Source organism: Buteo buteo, chromosome 12, assembly GCF_964188355.1.
Source record: "Buteo buteo chromosome 12, bButBut1.hap1.1, whole genome shotgun sequence".
Taxonomy (NCBI): Eukaryota; Metazoa; Chordata; class Aves; order Accipitriformes; family Accipitridae; genus Buteo; species Buteo buteo.
The window spans coordinates 39,704,082-39,728,945 of NC_134182.1; the positions used below are offsets into that span (position 1 = coordinate 39,704,082).

The 24,864-nt window shown below is 54.5% G+C and overlaps 2 protein-coding genes across 5 annotated transcripts in view; both read left to right on the forward strand.

The window, feature by feature from the left end:
- The first annotated feature begins 3,118 nt into the window (after window positions 1–3,118).
- SLC39A14 (solute carrier family 39 member 14) lies at window positions 3,119–13,403 on the forward strand. The gene is made up of 10 exons (XM_075043533.1): window positions 3,119–3,580; window positions 3,842–4,117; window positions 4,205–4,391; window positions 6,879–7,048; window positions 7,586–7,708; window positions 7,806–7,991; window positions 8,252–8,459; window positions 8,973–9,157; window positions 9,494–9,636; window positions 13,124–13,403. The coding sequence occupies exons 2-10, from the start codon at window positions 3,857–3,859 to the stop codon at window positions 13,149–13,151; spliced, it is 1,491 nt and encodes a 496-aa protein (XP_074899634.1). The 5' UTR covers window positions 3,119–3,580; window positions 3,842–3,856; the 3' UTR covers window positions 13,152–13,403.
- Window positions 13,404–14,206: 803 nt separating this feature from the next.
- PPP3CC (protein phosphatase 3 catalytic subunit gamma) overlaps window positions 14,207–24,864 on the forward strand; it is a 38,720-nt gene continuing 28,062 nt past the window's right edge. For all 4 annotated transcript variants that reach the window (XM_075043534.1, XM_075043537.1, XM_075043535.1 and 1 more), the window contains exon 1: window positions 14,207–14,449. In XM_075043534.1, coding sequence (XP_074899635.1) covers window positions 14,398–14,449 — 52 coding nt within the window. In that variant the 5' untranslated portion in view covers window positions 14,207–14,397. The remainder of the gene's footprint in view (window positions 14,450–24,864) is intronic.

The following is a 24,864-nucleotide window of genomic DNA, read 5'->3' on the forward strand; positions in this document are numbered from 1 at the left end:
GGACGGCGGGAGCGGGAGGTAGGACCGGACCGGGCCGGGATGGGATGGGAATGGGATTGGGATTGGGAGCAGGGTAGGGAAGCGGCTGCGAGGACGGGGCACCGCGGGGAGGGTGGGATCCGAGCCCCGGGGTTGGGATGGGGATGCAGGAAAGGATGCAGGGACCGGTTTTGGGGGGTCTGGGACCAGTTTTGGGGGGTCTAGGACCGGTTTGGGGGGGTCTAGGACAGGTTTGGGGGTCTAGGACCTCGCCTAAGGTCGGGTTTAGGGCCTAGGGGAAGCTATGGGGCTCGCTTTGGGACTGCCCGTGGGGGTGTGGGGCCAGGTGAGGGTGCGGGTAGGTGTGGGGCGGACAACCCAGCTATGGGGTCTGGTACCAGTGGTACCAGCTCCGGGGCCGGACCGGGGCCAGGCGGGACTGGGACAGGGGATAGAGGGGCTAGGGGGGCTGCTGTGGGGTGGGGACTGGTGTTGGGATGGGGCAGGGAGTGGGGCTGGCAGCGGGGAGGTCCGGCAAGGGAGTGGGGGACCGGGGCGGGAGTGGGGGTGTGGGCTGTTTGGGGTGGGCTAGCCAGGGTTAGCTCCAGGGCAGCCGGTTTTGCTGCCTGCCTGCCTGTACCAGGGCCCGCGGGCAGGGGCTTTTAGGGGAAATTAAGGGACAAGAAAGTGAGTGGAGGCAGCCTGGGGGAGCAAAGGGGAGGCCGTGGCCCGGAGGCCATGGCCCGGCGTGAGCGTGGCAGGCTGCTGCGGTCCTTCCAGGGTGCAGACGTGCCCCAGGACATGGAAACCCTCCTTGCCAGCAGGCAGGTCCTGCCTTCGCTGCCAGACACGTGGAGCGGCTTTTGCTCCGGAAGGAGGTCGAGACCGCTGGCTGCAAACCATCCCTGCAGGACGTGGGGGGGGAAATGCAAACCGAAGGGGTTTGGGGGGCCCCCGCTGTTCCCCTCCAGGTTTGCGACAGCGAGCTGTCCCTGCGTGGGATTTTGGGAAGCGTGTGGCGTGGGGCTGACGTCGCCGGGGCCGTGCTCGGCTTTGCCAGCGTTTCTTGTTCCCGGCTTCACCTTCGCGGTCGGAGGGGGGGTGGTTTGCAACGGGGATCGATGAGCTCTGGGAAGCGAACCCGAGGGAGGTGGGAAAGAAGAGGGGCTTTGCCTGGCCCTGGCAGCTCCTTCGCGATTCTCGTTACTGCCGGGCATCGTTCCCAGGCACGTCCCATAGGACACCCTCCTGGGCATCCCCTCCCCACGGCAGAGGTTTGTTCCTTCTCCCCCGTCCCAGCGCGGCAGCGAGCGATAAAGTAGGTCAGGCGCTGGGCCGAGCGCGGCACCGCAGCTCCCCAGGCCCCAGGAGCAGGTCCCGTGGCTGGCGAGAGGACGCCCTTGAAGGTAGCAGGCAGGAGGCTGGGGGACTTTTTTTTTGGGGGGGGGTGTCCCGCTCAGCTGGCAGCAGCGATGGAGAGACCGCAGCAGGGGTTTGCGTCCCCGGGGTGTTTGCTGCAGCTCCTCTTTGCCCCTGGGATGGGGGGGCTTGGATGTGTTTGAAACCCTCCTGCCTTGTCCTGGGGTGTTCGGGGGGATCTGAGACTCTAAGGCTGGTCCACCTTGCGCCCTTCTTCCCAAGGGATGGCTCCTCTACCTTGTTTCTGCCCTAAAACGGTGGCGAGCCTGTGCAATTCAAACCCCTGCCCAGCTCTGCCTGCAAACCGCTTCCTGCCTTTTGTTTGGTAGCTGGGTAAAAGTTGAGGTCCGGTTTTCCACCCTGGGTGCGCCTGGCTCAACCCGGTTTTGGGAGGAACCCCAGGGGTGATTTTGGCACTGGAGAGGGCTGCATGCCTTGGCACGGGCTGGCGATAATCGGCGTGCTCTGGGTAGAATGGCTCCTGGCAGGACAAGGGACGTGGGGAGCGCTCGGCTGGCACGGAGAGGGAAAGACAGCCAACCCATTCCTGGGATGCGGTGCCGCCGGGACAGGCCTTTGCCACCGTGGGCTGTGTGCCAGTGTCTGTGTACCTTGTGGGAGTCACAGGCCGCCCAAATGTCCCACGTGGCCACCCTGGCCGGTGGCCGCTTCTGGGGCTGTGGAGGGGCATTGCCCAGGGAGGACCTGTCTGGAAGGGTGGATTTGGGTAGGAGGGAGGCAGAAGAATGTGTCCTGCTTTCGCTGGGGGATGCTGAAGAGTCAGAGGTTGCTCAGGTAGCCCCCACCAAGCAGGGTGTTACCATCACCAGCACCTCACCAGATGAGCTCGCTCCCCCATTTTGGCAGGAGAGGGGTTAAGCCAAAGCATCCCAGCTAAGCCCTGGCAGGAGGAGGCTAAAACCTCCAAGGCCTGCGCCCTCCTGGAGAACAAAGCTCGCAAAGTGGTGGTAAGCTTGTAAAACCTGTGGGAATGTGGGTACCTTCAGAGGGGGGACAGGGTCCTGGGGGGAGAATGGGGTCCCGCTGGGCTTGGCCTCGCCGCCCCGAGCAGCACTATGCCTCGCAAACCCGGCCCCAGGTTATTTTCAGAACAATTGGTTGGCCGGGGTTCAAAAATGTCTCGGGCTTGTTTTTGGAGGAGACCAAAATCTGCAAGCCGTCAGCACGGGACGAGCGTGGCGGGGTGCCGGAGCAGCCGACGGGAGCGCGGCTTGGCCGGGGTGGCAGGTCCTGTGCCAGGGCAGGGCTGGGCTGGATGGGGCCCCATGCACAATGGTGCAGGAACCATCCCAGGGCTGCAAACTGCTTCCCCCGGGAAGGGGAAACCACGAGGCAGCGTGTGCCCAAGCCTCTGGGAGGGGAGCGAAGCCCTAGGCTGGGAACGGGATGGCTGCCGGGCGTACGGACGCGGTGGATAGCAAATTATTTTCTGTTTGTCCTTGTGAATCCCAAATTTGCTGTCCACCTTTCAGTGAAGCTCTTCCAGGAAGGCAGCCTGGGCCCTGCTCCAGCCTCTCGGGTGCTGCCCAAGGTGGATGTGTGGGTCGTGCCTGGCCTCCCACCCTCTCTCCGAGCCCCTTCCTTTGCACCCAATGTGTGCTGCCGGGTGAACCCCGGCTCCCCCGGTCTCTGCCATCCCACTTTTATTGATTCCTAGCTTATATGAAAGGAGGGGAGAGGGCAAGGATTGATTCTAGGCAAATACTACAAAGGCATCTACAGTTGCGGCTGGGAAGGACCTGGTTCACTGTAATTATTGTAGTTAAAATATAACTTAATGAAAATGCTACCTCTGTCCCCTGGGCTCCCGTGTCCTCCGAACGCTGGCGTGGGTGGCCAGAGGTCCCCGAGGGGTGCGTGTCCCAGGTCTGGTGGCACGAGGGGGACTCAGCGTGGTGTTAGCGTGGCTGGTGCTTGACTTCCTTGCCCTACGGAGAGCCGAATTCGGCAGCCAGCGTTGGAATTAACTGCGCTGGGGTTTGCTGGCTGCACCGCTGGCGGAGGCATGTGTGCGGGATCCCCATTGCAGCCCTGCCTGCACGCTGCTGCCTGCTTTCCATCCACTGGCTACTCTTCCCCAGGGATCCCGAGGTGCTGCAGAGCTGGAGAGCCCCTGGGAGCCGTGTCCCGGCAGCCCTCCACCCCTCAGCACGCAGCTGTGGTGAGCAGGGTGCTCGGGGAGGTGGTGCTGGGGGTTTGGCTCAGGGTGGAGGAGAAGCAGCTGGTCTTGTATTGCTCGTGAAAAGATGTTCCTCCTTGGGATCTGGGTGCTTTCAGCACTGTGCAAAACTGCGTCTTCCCCAGCCTGGGGCTCCCTGGGGAAGAAATCTGCCATCTCCTGATGGAGCTGTGGGGTGGAAGAGCGGTGGTCGAAGCTGCTGGGGATGCTAAAGCTAATGGCAGCACGTGGTTTCTCTTCCAGCATCACTGAGACACCATGATCCCCAGCGCAGGCCCCCGGGGCTGCTGCCTGCTCATGCTGCTCTGCCTTCTCCCCTGCCCGCGGGTCTGGGCGGGCAGGGATGCCGCGGGACTGGAGCTCTCCGCAGCCTCCTTCCTGCAGGATCTCCTCCAGCGGTACGGCGAGAGTGAAACTCTGAGCCTGAAGCAGCTCAAGGCCCTGCTGAACCGCCTGGATGTGGGAGTGGGGCACGCCAATGTCTCCCAACCATCACAGCAGAGGATGAACCTCTCCCGGGTAAGGCAGGGGCTCTGCAGACCCCTAAAGTCTCTTTGCAGAGCTGCGGGAGTCTTGAGGCATGTGCTTGTCTCTTCTCTTCCCTAGTGCTTCAGCTCCGTTGAGCTTTTCGCCATCCACAACCTGAGCGAGGGCTCCGCCGTGGGGCAGAGCGAGTTCAAGGAGTTTTGCCCCACCATCCTGCAGCAGCTGGAGTCAGGGGCATGCGCCTCCGAGAACCTGGAAAATGAGGAAAACGAGCAGACAGAGGAGAGCAGACCCAGCTCAGCCGAAGGTAAGCGGGGGGCACGAGCACTGCCCAGCCTGGGGCACGGAGCTCAGGGATATGAGGCACCCTGGGACCTGCGGGACAGCTGGTTCTCCTTCCTGGCTCTGGGGCACAGACAGAGTCTGGCAGAGACAAGAGTAGACAGCTTGCCTACAGAAGCTGGGAGTCCTGATGGGTTTTCCCTGGTGTGGTTTGTGTCGTGGGCTCGTGGCGTGGTTTTGCCCCCGATCGCACACGCCGCAGGTCAGAGCTATGCCTGCAGCACAGCTCTCTGGGATAGCTGGATGATGGGGACCTTGCTCTGAGTCCTTGTGGGTAGGTGGGGGTGACTTGGCACGTTTAGGGACCCGCTGGCCTCCAGCCACCAGTGGATGCGAAATGAGCTTCCAGGCATCCAGATCCTGACGATGTCCAAGGTCTTGGATCAGCTGCCCTGAGCACAGCACTGGCTTGTCCCATGCCGTGAGGCCGGGGCTGACTCAGGAAAGCCTCTTCCAAGTAACCTGATGGCTTCGTTTCCACCTGCCCTGCAACAAAAATGACAGTTTGTGTCGCAGTTGAAGTGTCTGGAGCACAGAGAGAGACAGTCCGGTGCTGCAAGGCTGGCCCCGGCGTCGGGGTATAGACCCAGAGCCAGCCTTTTCCACGTGCCCGGATCCGAGGTCTCGGGGTCCTCCCCGTCTCCCCGCACCGAGAGCCTCGGTAATGTCTGGCCCTCGTTTCTTCTCGTTCCGCAGTGTGGGGCTTTGGTTTTCTCAGTGTGTCAATGATTAACGTGGCCTCCCTGCTCGGAGTCTTCATCGTACCGTGTACCGAGAAGGCATTTTTCAGCCGGGTCCTCACGTTTTTCATCGCACTCTCCATCGGCACGCTGCTCTCTAACGCGCTCTTCCAGCTCATCCCAGAGGTGCGGTAGAAAGTCCCTGCCTCTCTCCCGTCTCTGAGGGCAGCTCTCCGGGCACCCTCTCTGCCTCCACCCTGCCGAATCGAACCAATCCCTCCGTCACCCAAGGCTGAGGGCTTGTCTCAGGGGCTCCGCAGGGCTTTTCTCGCCCCTCTGAGCACCAGGAAACCCTCGAGAGCATGCAGGCAGCATGGGGAGGCTGTGTTCTCCAGCCCTGCTGGGTCCTTGCAATGCTGCGGGCCAGGTCTGAGGTCCAAGAAGATGGTGGGAGAAGCTGTTTGCTCCTGCCCCATGGGCTGTGTCTGCTTTGCAAGGGAGTTTATCCCGTGGAGGGATGTGCTCAGCCCTGCTTCATGCAGAGCTACCCGGCTCTGAGGCCGCTGAGATGCGGCAGCGCTAGTGGCATGAGCCAGATGGGAAGACGTGCAAGGCGGAGGAAATATTGGTGTAAAAGCACAGAGAACAGCCCAGAGAAGCACCAGCTTCCTCTTGAGTCAGCCAACTTTTACAAATGTTTTAATTGCCCTTTTTTCCCCTCTGATTTACAAGACCGATGCTCCCACAAGGGTTTAGGCTTACATGAGGTTTCCTGGTGCTCTGATGGGACTGACAGATATATTGCAAATTAATTGTGTTGTAATTGCACAGTTCCGGAGTTGAATAAATACACCCACATGCCCTCAGATTGGACACCTTTGAAACACGCATGCTTCCTCAGCTCCCCAGTCTGGGAGGCTTTGCATAGCCCTTGTGGAGCCTGGGTAGATGATGAGCTGGATCTGAGCTCGTGCACATCCAGCCTTAAAATGCTGCATTTAAGGTGCAGCCTTCCCTCTGAGCAGAGCACCCTTTGCTGCCGCTGGGTTTTGCTCCCCGGTGTTGCTTGCTTTGCTCTTGGGCAGCGAATGCTTCATCCGTGTTGGCGGGGGATGTTTTTTCAAGGCTCCTATCCAACTCCAGAACTGCGACTTTTATTTGCTGAACACAAAAACCAAGTGCCTATATTTCCTGATCTGCCAGGAACTGAAGGGCCTTATGTACACTCCACCCTTGCCATCAGTCAGAGCATCCCAGTGTGGCTTGCGGGGACTGGCTGCGTCTCTCCAGGCTGCAGGACAAGGATGGAGCGTACGAGATGCTCGGGGGACCTTGGTGCTCTGTGGCACTGGAACAGCCACCCGATGTCCCACGGGGGCTCGGGGAGCAGAGCTGGGGTGCTGGCTCTGAAATGTCCTGGCTGCCAAAACTCAGCTCTAGCCCAGTGCAAAAAGAGAGCTGTTTGCTCCAAGGGAGGGCTCCTCTCTTGGTCGTTTGGTGCGAGCTCCACAGCGGAGTGTCCCTCTGATCCTTCCCAAAGAGCTGTTTCCAAAGCCACTCAAACACCAGTTTCACCCTCTTGAGCCAATGCCAGATGAACAAGCAATCACTAATGAATGTCATCTTCTCTCCCCCCTCTCCCTCCCTCCTCTCTCTTTCCTCTTGGTGTGGATTCCTTCCCCTCCCTCCCCTTCCCCACGTTGATCTCCTTTCCCTCTGACAACCTCCCCTCGTCTGATTCCCCCGGGGTGGGTTTGGCACGCACGCCGCAGTCTGGGGTTACGGTTTCCTCTGCGTGACCGTCATCTCCCTCTGCTCGCTGGTGGGAGCCAGCGTGGTACCCTTCATGAAGAAGACCTTTTACAAGCGGCTGCTCCTCTACTTCATAGCTCTGGCGATTGGAACTCTCTACTCCAACGCCCTCTTCCAGCTCATTCCCGAGGTAGGGTGAGGATCGTCGGGTCTGTCCTTTTCTCTCTCTCTCGGGGGCTGTTTCTCTCTGGGCGCTCGCTGGCTGGAGAAGGGGAAGGCGACATCGGAGGGGAGCCGAGAGCGAGGTACAGAGGCTGGAAGCCCTTCGGGACCACAGTTGGAGCTGGCGTTTCGCCCCTCTTTGGAAGGGAATCGCTCCAGGGAGACCTCTGGTCTGCTTCAAGTAGAGAAGTGCTATTTTATTGGCCTTCTAGCCCTGCAGGTCACCTTTGTGCCGAGACAGTGGGGGCTTTCTAAGCCTGCTTTTAGCATCCCTGCCCTGGTGCAAGGTCGTGGATCCAATGGCTTGGGGCACAGCCAGCTTGGCTGGGGGAGTGAGGGAGATTAAAGGTGCATGAAGGCATTTTCTGAGCTTGCCCCTGAAGCAGCTGCTGCTTAGAGAGAGGTCAGAAAGCGGTGATGTTGCCCCAGAGGTGCCAGGGACAAAGGCAGACATGCTGCTGGAGACTGTTCCTCAGTCCTGTCACTTGTCCCCTTTTGCCTGCAGGCGTTTGGATTCAATCCTCAAGAAGATTATTACGTTTCCAAATCCGCCGTGGTGTTCGGGGGCTTCTACCTCTTCTTCTTCACAGAGAAGGTCCTGAAGATGCTCCTGAAACAGAAGGACCAGGTGAGGCTGAGCAGGGGCTGCTTGGAGTGCTGCTGGGGTGGGAAACGCCAGAAATGGCAGGGGTAGCTGACACCCATGAATCCCCGCTGTCCCGCAGCATCACCACGGGCACAGCCACTATGGCCCCGAGGCTCTGCCTTCCAAGAAGGACCAGGAGGAGGGGATCACGGAGAAGCTGCAGAACGGGGACCTGGACCACATGATCCCACACATAACCAGCGAGTTGGAGTGCAAGACACCCTCTGGGGATGAGAAGGTTGTGGTGGGCTCCCTCTCTGTCCAGGTTAGTGCCTTCTCCTGTGGGGTGGCGGGTGGGCACATGGAAAAAAACCTGCATGTCAATGAAAAAGAGCTGTTTTGAAGCCCGTTGCACCTCCCTGATAAAATCCTTTGTGTGTAGTGGAAAGCAAGTGGCTCAGGTCAAGCCTCGTGTGGATTTAATGCATGGAGGGGTGGGTTCCCCTGGCCCGTGGAGGGACCGGTGGTGACCTCTCCCCGAGACCAGCTGGGTGCTGAGTCCCTTCTGTCGGGGTGCCATGGCAGGATCTGCAGGCCTCCCAGAGCGCGTGTTACTGGCTGAAGGAGGTGCGGTACTCCGACATCGGCACGCTGGCGTGGATGATCACCCTCAGCGACGGCCTCCACAACTTCATTGACGGGTTGGCCATCGGGGCCTCTTTCACCGTCTCCGTCTTCCAAGGGATCAGCACCTCCGTGGCCATCCTCTGCGAGGAGTTCCCGCACGAGCTGGGTATGTGAGTCCTTGGGGAAAGGTGCTGTGAGGGCTTTCAGATCTGCCTCTATTTAAGGCTAACCCTGCCGCTTTCCTGGTCCTACCCGTTGTTTCTTGAGGGAAAGGCAAATGTTGGGCGGAATAAACAGAGTAATGAGGGTGGGGGGAAGGCGAGGCTGTAAACTACACTGAGTAATCACAGCTCTAAAAATAACGAGGTAATATGATGTCTGAGATTTAAATTTAGATGGAGACATCTGAAGAAAAAAAAACACAACACCTCGTTGGTTTGGGAAGGGGGAGGCAGGCAGCGGTTTGGGTTTGACTGTCCGAATTTATGTGCGGGCAGGGCCGGGAGCTGGCAGGCAGCTGGTGTGGTCAGTGCTCGGCGCCAGCGGGCATGGGGAGCCCATGCTTGACCTCACACAAAAGCAGGCGCTGAATACGAGCACCTCAGTGCTGTCCCAATGCTGCTGCCCACCCAGTGATAGCCCACTCCCTCCTCATCCTCCCCATCCTCTTCTCCCACAGGGGACTTTGTCATCCTGCTGAACGCCGGAATGACCATCCGCCAAGCGCTATTCTTCAACTTCATCTCTGCCTGCTGCTGCTACGTGGGCTTGGCCTTCGGCATTGTGGCCGGCAGCCACTTCTCTGCCAACTGGATCTTTGCGCTGGCCGGAGGGATGTTTCTGTACATTGCGCTGGCTGACATGGTAAATGATGGGCCAGGGGGGCTGCCGGGTGCATGGTTGGGACCTCGCCAGCGTTTGGTTTTTTTGCCTGGCTAGGAAGAGCTCTGGCTTGCTCTCAGTCTGGAGAGGGGATGTTTGCTCTGTCCGCCTGGCAAACGCAGATGCTGTCTGTAGTGGCCGGCATTCGTCTCTGCTTTCCTTTGCCTCCTGGGCTGGTGGCACAGTGACCCGGCTGAGAGCCCCAGGACGGGCGGTGTGAATATTTGCCGGGATGGTGGCATGGGGTGGGAAGCAGTGAGGAAGGACAGAGCCACTCCAGTCTCTGAACTCAGCCATCGCTCTCTCTTCCCCCTACAGTTCCCTGAAATGAATGAGGTCAGCCAGGAGGACGAGCAGAACGGCAGCACGCTGATCACCTTCGCCATCCAGAACGCAGGACTGCTGACGGGGTTCACCATCATGGTGCTGCTGACCATGTACTCCGGCCAGATCCAAATAGGGTAGGACCAGCCCGACTCACAGCCCTGTTCCAGTTTTTCCGTTTGTTTTTTTTGTTTGTTTGGTTTGGGGGGGGGGCGGGAAGGGGTATTTTTTTTTTTTTTCTTTTCCTGCTGCAAGCAAACGATGGTACCTGTGTGGGCACTGACATCACACTACAGAAGAAGAGGCATTGCTTTTAAAGCTATTCCACAGACTTCATTTTATTTTGGTTTAAGGCTGAGGGGAGCTTAATCCCCTTTGTTGTAGGACTGAACTGACCAGAGGATCTCTTTCCAGTGTCATATCCCTTCTCTCCTCATGTCCTGGGAAGGATGGAGTTGGGAGACAGGAGCTCCTCTAGCTGTGTTGCTCCCCTCCTTGTGCTCGGAGTGGTGCGATGGGATGTGATGCTCTCCTGACCCCTTTGTGGGGGGTGTGTGATGGGGACAGATGAGTACAGACCCTTCTTGGAGAGTTATCTACCAGCCAGTCCTCGGAGCTGTGCTCTCCAAGCACAGAGGGCTGCTGAGGAAGAGGAAGCTCGAGGAGCACAGCTCATGATTTGAGCATCACCCTTGCTGTCTTCAGAAGCGTGTCTCTGGAGCCACATCTGGTTTTGCTCCTGTTCTGCCTTGGCTGCCCAGACGATGCCCTGGGAAGAGCAGGGTGAAGAGGGTTGTTTTTTTTTCAAAGCACATTCTGGGCATCAGTTCTCGGAGCAGAGGACACCAAACCGCACCTCATGCGGGTCAGACTGACACATGGGCTGCGTGGGGCAGCAGCTGGGAGAAGGCTAGCAGGATGCCCTTACCTCCCTTAGGTCCCTGCTGCTGTATGGGGGGGAAAAAAAAACCTTCTCCTTCTGTGAGGGCAGCCATGCGGCAATGCTGGTGAGAAGGGCATGACAGCAGTGCGAGGCAAGGGCAGAGCTGGGACGGTGAGCCTCTGCCCGGCCACAGACTCCCCATCCAGGGGATCGGTCCTTAGACTGTGACCAAGCTCACGCCGACACCTGGGAACAGACACCAGTTTTTAAACACTGATGCTGCTGAGTTGCTGAGGTTTGGGGGTGGGGGGTGGGTGTTTTTTTAAAAAAAAAAATAGACTGTAAACCTCTTTAGGTTGTGTGTTTCCAGCCTTAGGGAGTAGCCAGAGAAGGGTGTTACAGGCACTTCACAGCTCTGCTTCTGGGCTGGCTTTCCCCAGATTCACTAGGTGAATTGACTTATTATCATATTGATAACGTTGCCCACCCCACCCATGTTGCTTGAGGTTTCCTTGCACCTCCTTTTCCCCCCAGACCTTATCCTGCACCCAGGAGTGGTGAGTTTGTGGCCACACTGATAGGCGGGAGCTGATTTAGGCGGCTTACCCTAGTGGGTACGGCGCTGGATTGGGATGAAGGAGTGGTGCGGATGGCTTTGAGAAGTGCTTTGGTGTATGTGCCAGGGATGGCTTGTCACTGAGCATCTTCCTTCATTCCCTGCCTGTGCAGGTGGCCGTGGGGGTGTGTGACAGGATGATGGCCATCCTGCCACCTTGGCTCGGTGCTGCTCAGCACCGGGGGCTGGAGCTGAGGCTCCCTGCACCTTCCCTTCCACACCTTCCCTTCCACCCCTGTTGGAAAGCAAAGCGGAAGGTGTGCCAGGTATTTTTCCTGCCCATCACAAAAGGGGCAAGGGACTTCAGCCCTTGACATAGCCTGGGGCAGGCTCAGTACCATCTGGTAGCGTTGTACCCTGGTTTGATTGCTGGCTGCCAGTACCTCACTGTAATTCTTAATTTGCCTTAGGTACCAGCTGGATGCTGTTCCTCTTAGGCTCCTAACAGTTGCATTGAGTCTGTAGGTCTCTGCCTGTTGACATGTGGCACTGCCAGTATCCTTGTGGCTCAGCACCCCTGCTCTCGGGGGGCTTTGGCTAGGCCAGGCATTGACTTTGTCCCCTCGGCACCCAGGAGGCTGTTGGCTTTGTCCCGCACCCAGAAGGTTAAATATCAGCATGTCGAGGAGCAGGGAGCCTTCTTGGGAGCACCCTTCAACCCAGAGGTCCCACACGGTCCTTGGGCCACTTGCTGCCATTGGTGATGCCCTCAAGGAGAGACGGGCTCTGCTTTATCCCGTGCAGTGTCTCTTGTTCGTGTGGACGGTCACTGTAAGTCACTCTTCCCTCTGCGGCTGGTCCGTGGGACAGAGCCACCTCGAAGCAGTGTGACCTGTCCTGGCTCAGGCACCCAGCCACCTCTGCAGCACTTCGCAGTCATTACCCGTGCTTTATGTTGCTGCTAATTTATCAGTAGTTGGGAGGAAAGTGGTATTGGAAACTCCCTTTCCCTGCTTGAGAGAGCTGCAGCCCCGTCTGACCGACTTGATGTGGAAAAACTGAGTCCTCTGAATGGCATATGTGCCCTCTCTTCTCTCTCAAGGAAGTATTTGGAAAACACTGTATCGCTGGCGGCTTTCCATGGGGCAGAGGGCAGCCATAGCACTGCCAGGGCTAAGTCGTGGCTGGCAGGAGCCGTTCAGCGGTGCGCACAGATGGAACAGCCTCTGCGTTGGAGGTGAAGGGGGGGGAAATCTTGTTTTCTGTCCCCTGGGGACCGCGAGGTGCTTGCAGACTGTGGCTGGGAGGTCCTCTGCGTCCCCAAGAGCTGGAAATGTGGTAAGGACTGACGCTTGGCTTCCTCGGAGCCGGTACGGGCCCCTCGGCACACAGTGGGGATCATTAGTCCGTCGTCTTCTCATTTCAAGTTTAACCCTGTTTCTTGCCAACTGAGTTGACTTTGAGAAATCTGTGACCCAAAGATTGGGTGTGTGGGTTGGGGTGAAACCCCTCAGAGAAACAAGGCTCCTCGCAGAGAGGGACCCTCCTTCCGCCACAGGACTGGTGGGAGAGAGCTCCTGTCCCTGGCTCAGGCAGGCTGGTACCTGCCATCGGAGAAGGGATGGGGCAGGCAGGAGGACGAGGAGGGAAAGCGACCCAAATTGAGCTTGTTATGGATTTTCATCCGTGTTTCCCTTCCCATGTCCAGTTCGAAGCTCAAGTTCCATCTCAGTATTTCAATAACTCAGGTGTTGTAAGAGATAAGCGTTGAAACAAAGAACATAACTTATGTCACGTGAATTGTAAAGTTATTTGTAAAATTCCATAAATAAAATATATTCTGTAATGACGGAGGGTTGCAAGTGTGCTCTAGCAGCAGACACCTCCCTGTGGCCAGAGCTAGTTGGGGTGTGAAGGGGCGGGAGCTCCGCTGGTTCAGGATTTTTCCAAGGGGAAGGCTTTGAGCCGGGCTGGAAAGGCTGGGTGATGCAATCCTGCTTTTCCAGCCCCAATTTCCAGGGCTGTGCAGTGCAGCAGGCCCAACGGAAGATGGCACTGGCAATCCCCCCCCCGCCCCCCCAAGCCTGCCCGCGTGGCACAGCGTTCCAGGAGTTGCCTTTAAGAGTCAAAAAGCCCTTTTTCTTTTTTTTTTTCTTTTTTTTTTTTTTTTAAATGTATTTCCAAGCATTGACGTTTGGCTGGAGGGAAGCTGAGGTTTCGGAGCGAGGCTGTGGGATGTTGTATTCCTCTCCAGCTCACACGAGGGAGCCTGACTCGGAGCAGTGTTATTTGTGTCCTTGCTTCCCCACCCTGCATTAGGAGAAGGAAAAAAAAAAAGCCTACTTTGCTTTTCTACTTCACTTTTTTTGCCTTTTTATATACTGTTACCCTCAAGCTGCCAGTTCCAAGTGGCAAGCACAATTTTTAGAAACCCCATTACAGCTAAAGAAAACAAATCTTGAAATAATGTGGTGTTTTTTAAAAATAAATGCTATATTAAGGAAGAAAGGTCACAGAATGCATCTGACTTGCTCTCTCTCCTCCTCAGCACTGGTGCAGTTCTTCCAGGGGCCTGTCAGACAGCAGTGCTCCTGGCCTGTGCATCGAGGCTTCAGGTGGGCTCTTTTTTGCTGCAAAATCCTCATGCTTTGATGAACGCCTGCAACCTCAGTTACCCACTTCGGCAGAAAGGTTAAACCCAGCAAGCTGCGCTGGCTGGCTGGGGTCGCCCTCGGCCCTCAGATAAGCTCTAGCCCTTCTTTCTGTTTGCAGTGGGAGTGTTAACGCTTGTCTCTGCTTCCCCATATGCCGCAAGCTGTTGGGCTGCGTGAATGCTGCACGCCCCGCGCCCGATTTCCCAGTCTGTGCTGCCAGATGGGTGCGGTGGAGGTTTATTTTTACCTGCTATGTCTCCCCCCCCCCCCCTCCTCTTTCGGCCCTGAACCAGGCCATGACAGGGGACTGCTGAGGAGTGAGGAGCCCCTTGGCCTCATGGAGGCAAGGGCCGTCGCGCCCCTCTCCTCACAGCTCTCCCGCCATCTTGCCCCCCTCCCGCCCTCCCGTCGCCTAGCAACACCCCCTTGCCCTCCAAGATGGCGGCAGGAAAGGGGGCCGGGGAAAGCACTCACGTGACCCCCAGCGCAGGCGCCGCACCTCCCCGCTCCCCCCGCCGGCTGACGCGCAGGCGCGGCGCGGAGGGGCGGGGCGGGCGCGGAGCGGCGCCTGCGCAGTGCGGTGGGGGGGGAGAGAGAGGGAGGAGGGCGGTGTGGCGGCGGGGGGAGGGGGGAGGGGAGCGGAGCAGCCGCGGAGCCGCCGCCGCCGGGGGCACCTCAACGGCTCATCCCAGCACTCGGGACCCGCTTACAACTCCGCCGGGAAGTACCTCCGCCGTCCCCTCCTCGGTGAGGGGAGCGGGGAGGCCGGTACGAAGCGGCCCAGGTTTACCGGGGTCCCCTCACCATGTCCGGGCGCGGCCACAACAAGCTGCCGACCACCGAGCGCATCGTCAAGGGTGAGGGGGCCGGGGGCGGCGAGGGCGCCCCCTGTCTGCGTGGGGGGCGCGCACTGACCGGGGGGGGCACGTTGGGTAGGGGCGAGCCTGGGTTTGGGGTTTTTTTTTTTTGAGGGGGGGGTGTTCCGGTGGGGCAACCCTCCTGAGGGAGAGCCCGGGGGGGGGGGGGCAGGCCGGGGGGTCCCCCTTGTCTGGCAGAAACCTCTGCGGAGGAGCCTGGGGAGGGGGCGTCTCGGTTTTAAGTGAGGCTGGGGGCGGCACCTGCTCTGAGAGGAGTCTGGGGACACACATACACACATTTTTGGCTCGGGGGGGGGCACACACCACCACCCCACCTCCCCTCTCCCCCCGGTGTAAGAGGATGAGCAGTCTTGCCTCATTTCTCCTTTGGTGCAGGTCTTCACGCTGGTGCAGTGGAAGGATGGGGGGGGGTGCAGTGCGTGGGAGGTGGGGGTCCTGCTGCGGGGGTGATGGGCTGGGGGAGCCCCGGTCCCATGGGGATGTGGACACACGGGTAGCAGGAGGCAGGTGGTGGCAAGGGGGGGGGGGGCTGGCATCCCTGCCCTGCTTTGGGGGGGGGAATCCCCGTCCTGGGGAAAGCCTAGTGCCCGGAGGAGGGCAGGGGTGGTGGGCTCGGAGGAGAGAGGTGCCAGCCCGGGGCGGGGGCAGCTGAGGCAGGCGTTGCGTTCCTTCACACCCATGAGGTCCTCGCCCCCCAGCCTGGGGTGCTGAGACCCTGCTTTGGGTGGAAGCAGGGGGCTGGCCTGGCCCTGCTTTGTATCTTCCCCTGAGGATTGGGGGGGGAGGGGGTGAGAGCTCACCCTGCCCTCATTCCGGCAGCTCCCTGCCTGCTTGCCTGTGCCTTGCCTCCCCCAAAAGCCCTATTCGCTCTTTCGATGCCCCGAGGCGGGTGCCAGCTGGCCCCCTCTTCAGGACCCGTTATAGTAGGTACTATTTTTGAAAGAGCAGAAGACACCGAAGCAGTTAACGAGGAGAGAAATACGTTAGCTGAGAAACTCCTGGATTAGGAGGAGGCTCGTATGATGTACATTTCGCTGCCCTAATTGATCTAGTGCCATTGTCGTACCCACGCATTGGGGAACATCCACTGTGCGCCTTCGCTTGCTTAAACTTTTGCTCAGCACCCACTGCTGTAGCCGAGAGGCACCCAGCTGTCAAAGTTACACAATCGCCCGGTTATTAAAGCTTCTCGCCTGGATGGCTTGAATCGTTGCAGGGAGTAGTGCTGCCCCGAGCCGGCTGATGAAAGGAGCGGTTTCCCAGGAACGGTTATAATATACGGGTATGGGGTGTGCCCACCAGAGAGATGCACGCTGCCATCTCTACCTTCTCCTCTGGATGGGTCCAAATTGTTTGGGGTTTTTTTTTGTTGGTTTTTTTTAGCCTGTCATGTGGCTGATCACATGTTCAAACGTTAATAACCGTGGCCTCAAATGAAAGGAGAGTGGACTAGGGTGGCAGCCCGCACTTTGAGGCCCCTCGGGCTTGGTTAGCTCCACGCTGACCACGGGTGTCTTTTGTGGGTTGCTTTCAGCATGCCGCTCAAAATAAGGCTGGAGGGCTTATGGATTTGGGGGACCCGGGGTCTTCCCCAGAGCCGTGCATGCAGCTTGGTGATTTGTAGGTCTGCAGGCAGCCCGAGTGGCCGGTGCGAACCATAAATCTCCTGCTAAATCCCAGGCAGCTGCGTGTGTTTAGGTTGGCCTTGTTCGGGGAAGGTAATGTCAATGCAGCCATTATGATTCAGCTGAGTCGTCCGTACCGACATGCTGTCCCTGCTGCTCGGGCTTCCAGATCCCAGGAAACCCTATCAGCAATCCTGCCAATGTTACCAACGCCGCTCGGGGGCTTGACAACCCTGCCGCATCCGGATGGCCCCCGCTAATTTTGGTAATTAGTCTGTAGCCAGGTGGGGTGGAGGCTCGTGGTGTTGGCTAGAGCCTGCTCGCTCCATGCACTAATGCTCCGAGAGCCGCGGGAACTTGTCAAGGAGAGGATTTGATTTCCCCCAGGTACGCTTGGGACGCTGATTCGAGTGTCTCTAGAAATCTGGGGAGGAATAGCTTCTTCCATGGTTGTGATTATTGTTTAAAGGTGGTGACATTGTTCGCGCTTATTAATAATTTAAACCTGAAGATAAAAGCTAATTTTGTTCAATTGAAAATGCCTACAATTAAGTAGGATGTAGAATTTTAACTATGTTTAACCTATATATTTACATCTCTAGAGCCCTGTAGAAGTGTTAACTATAATTACGTTTAGTCAGGAGAAATACAGTGTTTCTATTTGCCTCAGTTTTGTGCTTAAACTTGTACTCGCCTAGCTTCATGTTCATTATTAAAATCTCTAATTTTAGGGTATGTCAAGAATTGCTTTTTAGTAGCCCAGTTCTAGCAGCAAACTGATGGCTGATGTTAACTGAGATCATTAATGTTCAGACTTGGTGCTCTCATAAGAGCACTTGGGGTGGTTATGCTGGAAATCTGAGTGATTAGCTAGGCCTGGTTATCTACATTAGGCCAAAGATGGGCTTGAATTAACTGATGAATCCACAGCCTGTGAAATACACGTTACGCAGGCACGTGGGCGCGATGCTTTGGGCTGCTGCAGTGCCCCTGACACACATAGGTTGGATGCTCAAGCTCAGGACTCGGGCATGGTGGTTGCCTTCCCGCCCTGAGCCCCGTGAAAACAAACCTGCAGAGCTTTTTGTTGCACAGAAGCGATCCTGCTTCGTTCTACCTCCAGTGAATCACGCCTGCAAGGTGCGACGTCCTCTGGGAAGCAACAGCAGTGGTAAGCATAGCTGTGTGCTGCGAGGATCCTTTCCAAAGACACGTGAGCATGGCTGAACGGTGGAAGGCAACCCAGCTTACTGTGTTTGCAGTTGCACCCATGAAAAATTCTTTTAAAAAACAGGGTACTGGTATTTAGACACCTGGCTGAGCCAGAGCAAATAATGTAGAGCGATTTTCTGTATGTGTGTATTATTGAAGCATTGCACTGTTAGAAAGCTGGTGAACGAGGAGCAGCTAGGATCCGGTGCCCTCTTTTTGGCAGCCCTTGTGTGTTTGTCAGTAGTTAGTGATGTGCCTAATTCACGTACTGTTCAATAGTGCCTGTGCTATGTTTTATGAAGTACTGCTAGGTTTCTGCTTTTCTGTAGATAGGCAGATTGAGCCGCCATCAGTGGGTTGACATTGAGGGATTGTGCGGTGGTGGTAAAGCTGGGACCGGTGCTGAGACCACGTAACTAAAAGTGTCCTGTAAACAGGTGGGTTTTTCAAGTTTGCGCTTTGCTGTCCTTTCATAAGAACTTTCATAAGGCTTTTTCAGGCACCTTTCTGCATATCTAGTTTATTTTTTCCCCAGCTGAAAGATGTTTAAAGTGCGTGTATGGAATGTAAGACCCCTGACGTGATGCTCTCTTACATGTCAGCTGCCTGGTTCGTGGTGTGAACCTCTCAGATGTGTTGTAAATCATCTGTTTAATACCTAGCTAAGGTTGTGGGAGTGAAGGAACGGTGGGGCAATCTGAGCACGCTTACCCCAGCAATATCTCATGCCACCTGCGTGTTCAGCTTGGGTGAGGTGATGCTCGAACAGAAAACACCCAACGAGCTGCTCCCCTTCTCTCCACACAGTGAACACGTGCCTTTGTAGCATGGCAGAGATGCTGCTAGAGGCATGGAGTCCAATCCCATGGGATTTGTTCAGCGAGGCTCCCGGTGCCTTCAGCAGAAGCCGTGCCTCTGGGGAGCTGAAAACCAGCATCAGATCAATAGATGCCGTCTTCAGAGGCTTTGGAGAGCTTCCCCCGCGCTGCTGCCAAGTGGATAGGGTTCAGAGGGTGTGCCAGTTCATCTTGTTGGCTGAAGACGCTTTCAGTTTATGAAAAATGTGTAGATTCCTTCCTACCTTCTTTTTAATATGAACTACTACTCTTGAAATGCAGTTGGATGGTTGAGCATTGGGCTTTCTCCAGTTGCAGTAGGTTGGGAGCTGTAGAGAATTTTTATAACAGAGCGCGCTGATACAAAAGTCAAAGTAGCTTTGTAATTGTATGGAAAGCAAGGAAAGGCTCAGGAAAATCTTGAATACAAGGGAAATTGCGGTCGTTGAAAAGAAAAAATATGTAGTACCATCACAGTGATTGCTGTTCCTTTCATGTTTGTCTTCTGAAATGCTTTAATTGGTTTGTCTTGTTTAGTGTTGCTATTTTGTAGCTAATAAGGAATACTTGAGGGGGAAAAAAGAGCTGTGAAAATGGCTAAAACTGGAGGTAAAGGCCAAGGTGCATGCTCTCAGACCTGGGGCGTGCCAGAGGAAAAGTGCAAATACCATCAGGGTCAAGATGCAGTGGTGGGATCTTTAAAAAGCAAGTTGTGTCATAATATAGCAACTTGTCTGGACAGAGCTCAAGAAGGTCCTGAGTGTAGATAACCCTTAAAGCATGAACCCCATAGGATCTCTCCAAATTACTTGGGAACCTGTTTTTTGGGGAGTCGTTGTTGCAGGAAAGATGCTTTGTTATTTGTAAATGGGATGTGCTAGGAAAAGGGATAGGTTTCTGGCTGTGCTGAGACTGGGTCTTGCAGAATTGGTGCTGATTTTGCCAGATCATGTGGCACTTCATCCAAAAATGAATCGGAAGTTGAATGCAGTGCTAAGTGGCACTTCTGCAAGCATCTTAGGGTAATGCAAGCTGTTCAGCTCTAGTATGCTTCATGTAGCCCTTGTCTGTCCCAGAGCGAGCCAGAGGTACCCTTTTTTTGTGTATGAAACTTCCCAGAGCCAGGTCCCTCTGTAGCCTGTAACAGAGATGCTCTGCTGCCATGCTAATTAACAGAAATGCCACCACTGGTGGCAAAATGTAAACCCCAACGCTAGCCTTGGGTACTAAAGCCTGTTTGGAAAACTGCGATAAGGCATCAGGGAAAGCAGATTGGGCTGTCTTTTTATTTATTTCCTCTGAGAATAACACCAGATGCTTCAGATTGGCACTGGAGGTGGGATGGATAGGAGGGAAGGTCGTGTCCCTCTGGAGCCCCCCATGTTTAATATGTTTTTTCTGGTTCCCTGCTATCTGGCTATCAGCCTGTGAAAGGTTAATCCCATTTCTCCCCGTTCAAGGCTGTGCTGGCTGCTTGGAGGGCCCATTCTGTAGCAATTAGAACAAATGAGTCCTGATTAGCTAGGTACTGTGCTGAAATAGTATTTTTCATTTAATAAAAGAAGGCAGAGTTGAGAAGAATTTGTCTCCTCTAGCTGTAATGTTTTTGGTGCTCATTTGGTTGCATGGGCAGGAGAAGGCAGGCTGTTCCTTAGGAAGTAGGGCAGGGTGCTGGCTTAAAATAGCAATGAACGCTGGGCTGCTTGTGATGAAGGGAGCTATTTAGGTAAATCCTGGGGTCTCGGTGGGGGCAGAGCCGCCTGCTAATCTAAAGATACTCCTTGGAGACCTATATTTGTCCGGGATCCTTCCCGGCTTGGCTGGTTTTCCAGGTGTTCCCTGTTCAATCCCTTGCACTCCTCTGCAGATTGTGTTGGGATGGCCGGTGTATTTACTAGATGTACAGTGCATTACTGTCTTGGATGGTAATGGAATTAGACATCATTAAGCAGCGGGAGTAAGGAAACAGACTATGTAAAGGCATCAGCATTATCCTATAATGCAAGACTTGGCTCTGAATGGTTCTTGGAGGCTGGTCTGCCAGGCTCATGGTGCCGAAGAGGCATATGCTGATGACACTTAAGAGTTGGGTCAAGTGTACTGGGAAGATGCTTCAGGGCAGGGAGCTTGGTGTAGGGGCAGAGGGAGGGATGGGGAGCAGCTCTGCACCCAGAGCATCTCTGGTTAGGATGGCACAGACCAGAGTTGAGATGCAGGATAAAGGGTGGGCGCTCCTGCATGCAGAGGGTGCTCAAAAGAGGTAGGAAAAAGAAATCTCAGTGCAGCTTTTAAAGATTTCGCTGGCAGGGAGGAGGAGCGTCAGGCTATCCAGGCTGCACCCGGACTTCAGACCTGCAGCCTCCGAAGCAAAACCTTGCTGCTGTCTCTGGCTGCAGCGTCTCCAGCTATGAAACCTTAATAGGATCTCGCTGTGTTTCCATTAGGAGCAGAGGTGGATGTGAGCGTGTTGAGTAATGCGACCTCCTCCAGCTGGGAGCCTGGGTATGCCGCCGTGAGAGGGCTTGTGGGGTTTCTCTCTCCAAAAGTCTACATCAGTCTCCTGGCTTCTGAGTGCTTCCCCGCCTTTAGTGAATACCTTTGCAATGGTGGTGGCTGTAAGATGTGAGTTTAAAGCACTTTCCCTGGTCCAAGCCGAATCTGGTGAGAGTGTGCAAGGATCTCCCTTGTGTAGGACAAGCAGTACGGGGTGAATTTCAGGAAAAACAGGGAGGAGCAGTGTCAACAGTGATCCCAGTAAGAATCTTTGGTTCCCTAGCCTGCTGTAGAAAATATTCCCTTTTATCAGTTGCTGAGGTGTAGCGAACATGGTAAAATGGCTTCTCAAACAACGGTGAGAATATTATCCCAAAGGTGATGTCTCGGATATGTATCACAAAGGTTTTCCAGAGGAAGACAGAGGCGCAGAGGGCTGGTTTTGCTGGTTCAGCAATAACTGGGGGCTCCTGTCACTGAGCTCCGTCCCTGGCACGTGAATGTCTGTGAAGCTGCTCTGAAAGCATTGCTAGAACTTACTTAGCCCATTTATTGGGCTACTTACTCTTTGGTTTGCAAGAAAGCTGCTCTGGCTGATCTCCAGTATGGCCACCGGCAAGATTTTAATTAGTTTGCAGCTCCCTTCAGACCGTCTGCACGTCTGTGTGGTTATAAGGTGATATGTGGGTATAAATGTCAAACATTGGAGAAGCGCATTGCAAGAAATGTTTTAACCAACGCTATTTTGATCCAGTGCGAATGCAGCTCAGGTTGAAGCATTAAGGGGTGAGGTGGGAAGAGAAGAGAAACTGAGACCCCTATTGTGTATGAGTTGGTCTTTTTTTGCTGCAGTGGGGATTGCAAGTGCTCAAATTCTTGTTTATTGGTGATGTGACCACCTTTTGCTGGATGCAATGAAACAGTCACTTCTCCAAGGGCCTGCAGGCTGGGCTGTGCAGGCTGGGCTCTGCATGCTTCCACTGCAGTGCTTGGGCTCCAGCCTGAGTGTTTCTGGGTGTTATTTTGTTAAGGTTTCCCATGTGGAACAGCCTGCCTACAGTGTTGTCCTGAGGGAGATCTTGAAAGTTTGCAATGTGCAAAATTGTGTCTGCTTAAAGTAGCTTTAAAATGGGAGCCAGCACCCCCTCCCCTGCCGCTGCTGGTGGTGGGGTCAGATTTACATTCATCAGCAGGTGGGGGATTTGCCTTTGACACAAAGACCCCGCTGTTCTTGTATTAATGATCTATTAGTGGACGTGCTGGCAGCTTGCTAACCTTGTGAAACAGGTGGTGAATTTCCCTGCCTGCTGACATCTAGGAATCCCCTCCCGTCTCCTTTGGTGAGCTCACTTTTTTTTAAGTAGCTGCAGCTGTTTGCTGTAGACCTCGGCCTTTTCCTTCTTTTTTCTTTTTCACTCAAGCTTAGCGGTGACCCCCTTGAGTGGGCTGAGAGACCGTCCCACCGTTGGACACGTTGAGAGGAAGACACCAGGTTTGCTGTGGGTCAGTGTGCTGTTGAGTGATCGTTTTGTAGGAATAAGTGTATTTTTAACTGCTGGAAAGTCTATAGCGCTTGAGGGTCAAAAAAAGAGATTTTTTTCCAGGCTGGTATTGAGGGCTTATGTGCTCTCCTTGACAGTAGCTAGCGAGTTGGCACTCAGTGATGTAAGGAGCCCGTGTCCCCAGCAGAGGACTTTGCTCTGGACAGATTGTCTCAATGACAATCCCAGGTAAATCCGCATCAGTGCTGGTCATTAAGAGAGGGACCTACGCATAGCAATGTGGACGCTGGAAACTTGACGGACCTTGCAAGCAAGTGTGATTTTAATGTCTGCATCACTCCTGAGGAGGCTGAGGAAATTCAATGCGCACCGAATACATTTTTGAGAGAGCCTCTGAGCCGCAGAGTGCTTTGGCACAGCATGGATCTGGGTCTCGGCTATGGCCGAGGTTCGGCTTCGTTTTCGGTGGCGGGGCGGGAACCCCGGCATGAATAGCCGATTGACGCAGGGAAAGCTTTGCGGACAGCTCTCCTGGCTGAGAGCTGGGCGGCTGATGTGCAGTGACAGTTTTAAGTCGCCTCTGTTCTAATTAAATACTCCCGGTTTTAATCTCACCCGGCTCCTTGAGGAGCGTGGAGAAGGAGCAGAGTGCCAGCTCCACCTCGCGGGTCAGCAGCCCGACAAGGGGCCATCGTAGCTGCTTCTGGGCTTGCCTACCATGGCAAACCTTGGCACACACCTCTGTTGGTGAACCCTCTTTGAGTAGCCACCGTTTACTTTGGCAAAGACACCTTTTTTTTTTTTTTCCTAGTCTGATAACACTGTTTACTGTCCATGCTAGATGTTTTGCCATCAGAACAGTTTAAGGATGATTACCTTCTATCCCGATTAAAGTTTTTAGGAGTCCATGAGCACAGTTCAGGTAGCTATAAAGTTTCAGAAGCTGTATGGCTTCCGCAATGCACAGATGGACCTTTGATTTAGGTAGCTTTTATGGTTTTCTAGCCTTTTGGCTTTGCACTTAGTATTTCTGCCGGTCTGTGGGAACTTTAAGCGTGGCCTAGGTTATGCTTGTTTGGCACACATTATGTTTGTATTTGCGTTTTGATGCACAGGACTGTCACTTGCTTTTTTTGGAATTAAATGCACCTGGCTTCTGCACAGACTGCGTGTGCCAGATTCTAGTAACCGAAAGTCAACATGGCCTCAAAATTTGGGTGTTACTCCTTGAATGACTGAAAGGTAGTTGGTAAGGTAAAGACAGATTTGCTGATGGGAATGGTTCAGTTGATTAGTCTTTCTCCATTTCGCTTCACTCTAGTATTGTGATGACTGTGTCTCTCCCCCTTCAAAGAAATCATTCAGCTTGATAGAATTCGACACACAATATAGATATTTTTGGGGTTATTGTGAGGACATATTTTGGTTGTCCTACAAAAAGGAATCTGGCTCAAGGTAAGGATCAGAGCAAGCTCTCTGAACCAGTTGCACACTGGGAGGCCAGCTTCAGCTCTAGCAGCATAGCTCTGACTAGTTTCATATAAAGCTGGAACTGCATTTAATGCTGCTCTATATTTGAAGGAGCTGACATTCAGTAGGAATTGAGACTGGCAAAATGGATGAGAAAGATACCAAAGTCTTGTGTGCCAGATACTCTCTTAACAGGGATGGGGTGTGCGATGGTTTTGGTTGATGCTCAGCGCAGGAGCTGTGTGCAGGGCTGGGTCCTCCTACAGCTCTTCCAGGGGTGAGAAACAAAACTTTTTTTTTTTCTCCTTTTTTTCTTTTTCTCCATTTGTGAGTCTTTGGAGCTTCTGAAATCTGGGGTTTCTTCCTCATAGCAAGAAGGGAAAATTGCTGCCCTCGGAAGATTAGAAAGAACATGCAAAAGTTTGGAGGAGGGCAGACAGAAATGGCAATAGTAATAATTTCTGGCTCTTGCTGCATTTATGCAAGGAAGGTGTTTGCTTTACTTGGTGACTCTTCTGAGATATTAATGTTATTTATGTTAGCACAATCCAGTGGCAAGGGGAGAAGTTACTTATTTTCTCAGGTGGTACGAGGCTATATATTGCTCTACTTCGTGATCGCTTTGTTTCCACATAGCTTCTGTAGCTGGAGAGAGCAGTACTTCTCTGACATAGCAGGGTCAGGATGCCTGTGCCAGCACTGCTTCAGACTGAAAAATGACACAGATTATTTGTCAGGGCTTGGTCCAGGCTTTGAAAAATTGGTATCAAGCATACATCTGTTTTTGCAGACTCTCATGTAAACTTGCCCTGAGGCACCCCAGGGGAGAGAAAATGTCATGCAAACCACCATAGGGATTCTTAAAGCAAAGACATCTCAGCATTTTATGACCAGAAATTTGTATTGTTCATAATTTCAAGAAAATAAAGATTATTCCATGGAAAAGTGGGTAGCTGCTAATAAATATTAGGACTAACAGCAAGCTTGAATTTGACAAGCTTACTCTAGCTGTTTAGCTTCAACCCATCCTTGGTTTTGGTCTGGTCTCCCTAATAGGGAAGCACTGAAGCAGGTTGGCTAGAGTGTTGCTGTAGGTAACGATGGCATGCATCACTTGCCTTCAAGGTTTAGTTCCCCATTAATGACTGTCAGAGCTCTGCACGATCCTGAAACTTAGGCTTTCTGCAAGCACAAAATGGCATTGCTGTTGCCTTTCGTTGCTGAACTTCTCCAGATCGTTGCCTGGCTCTGTTTGA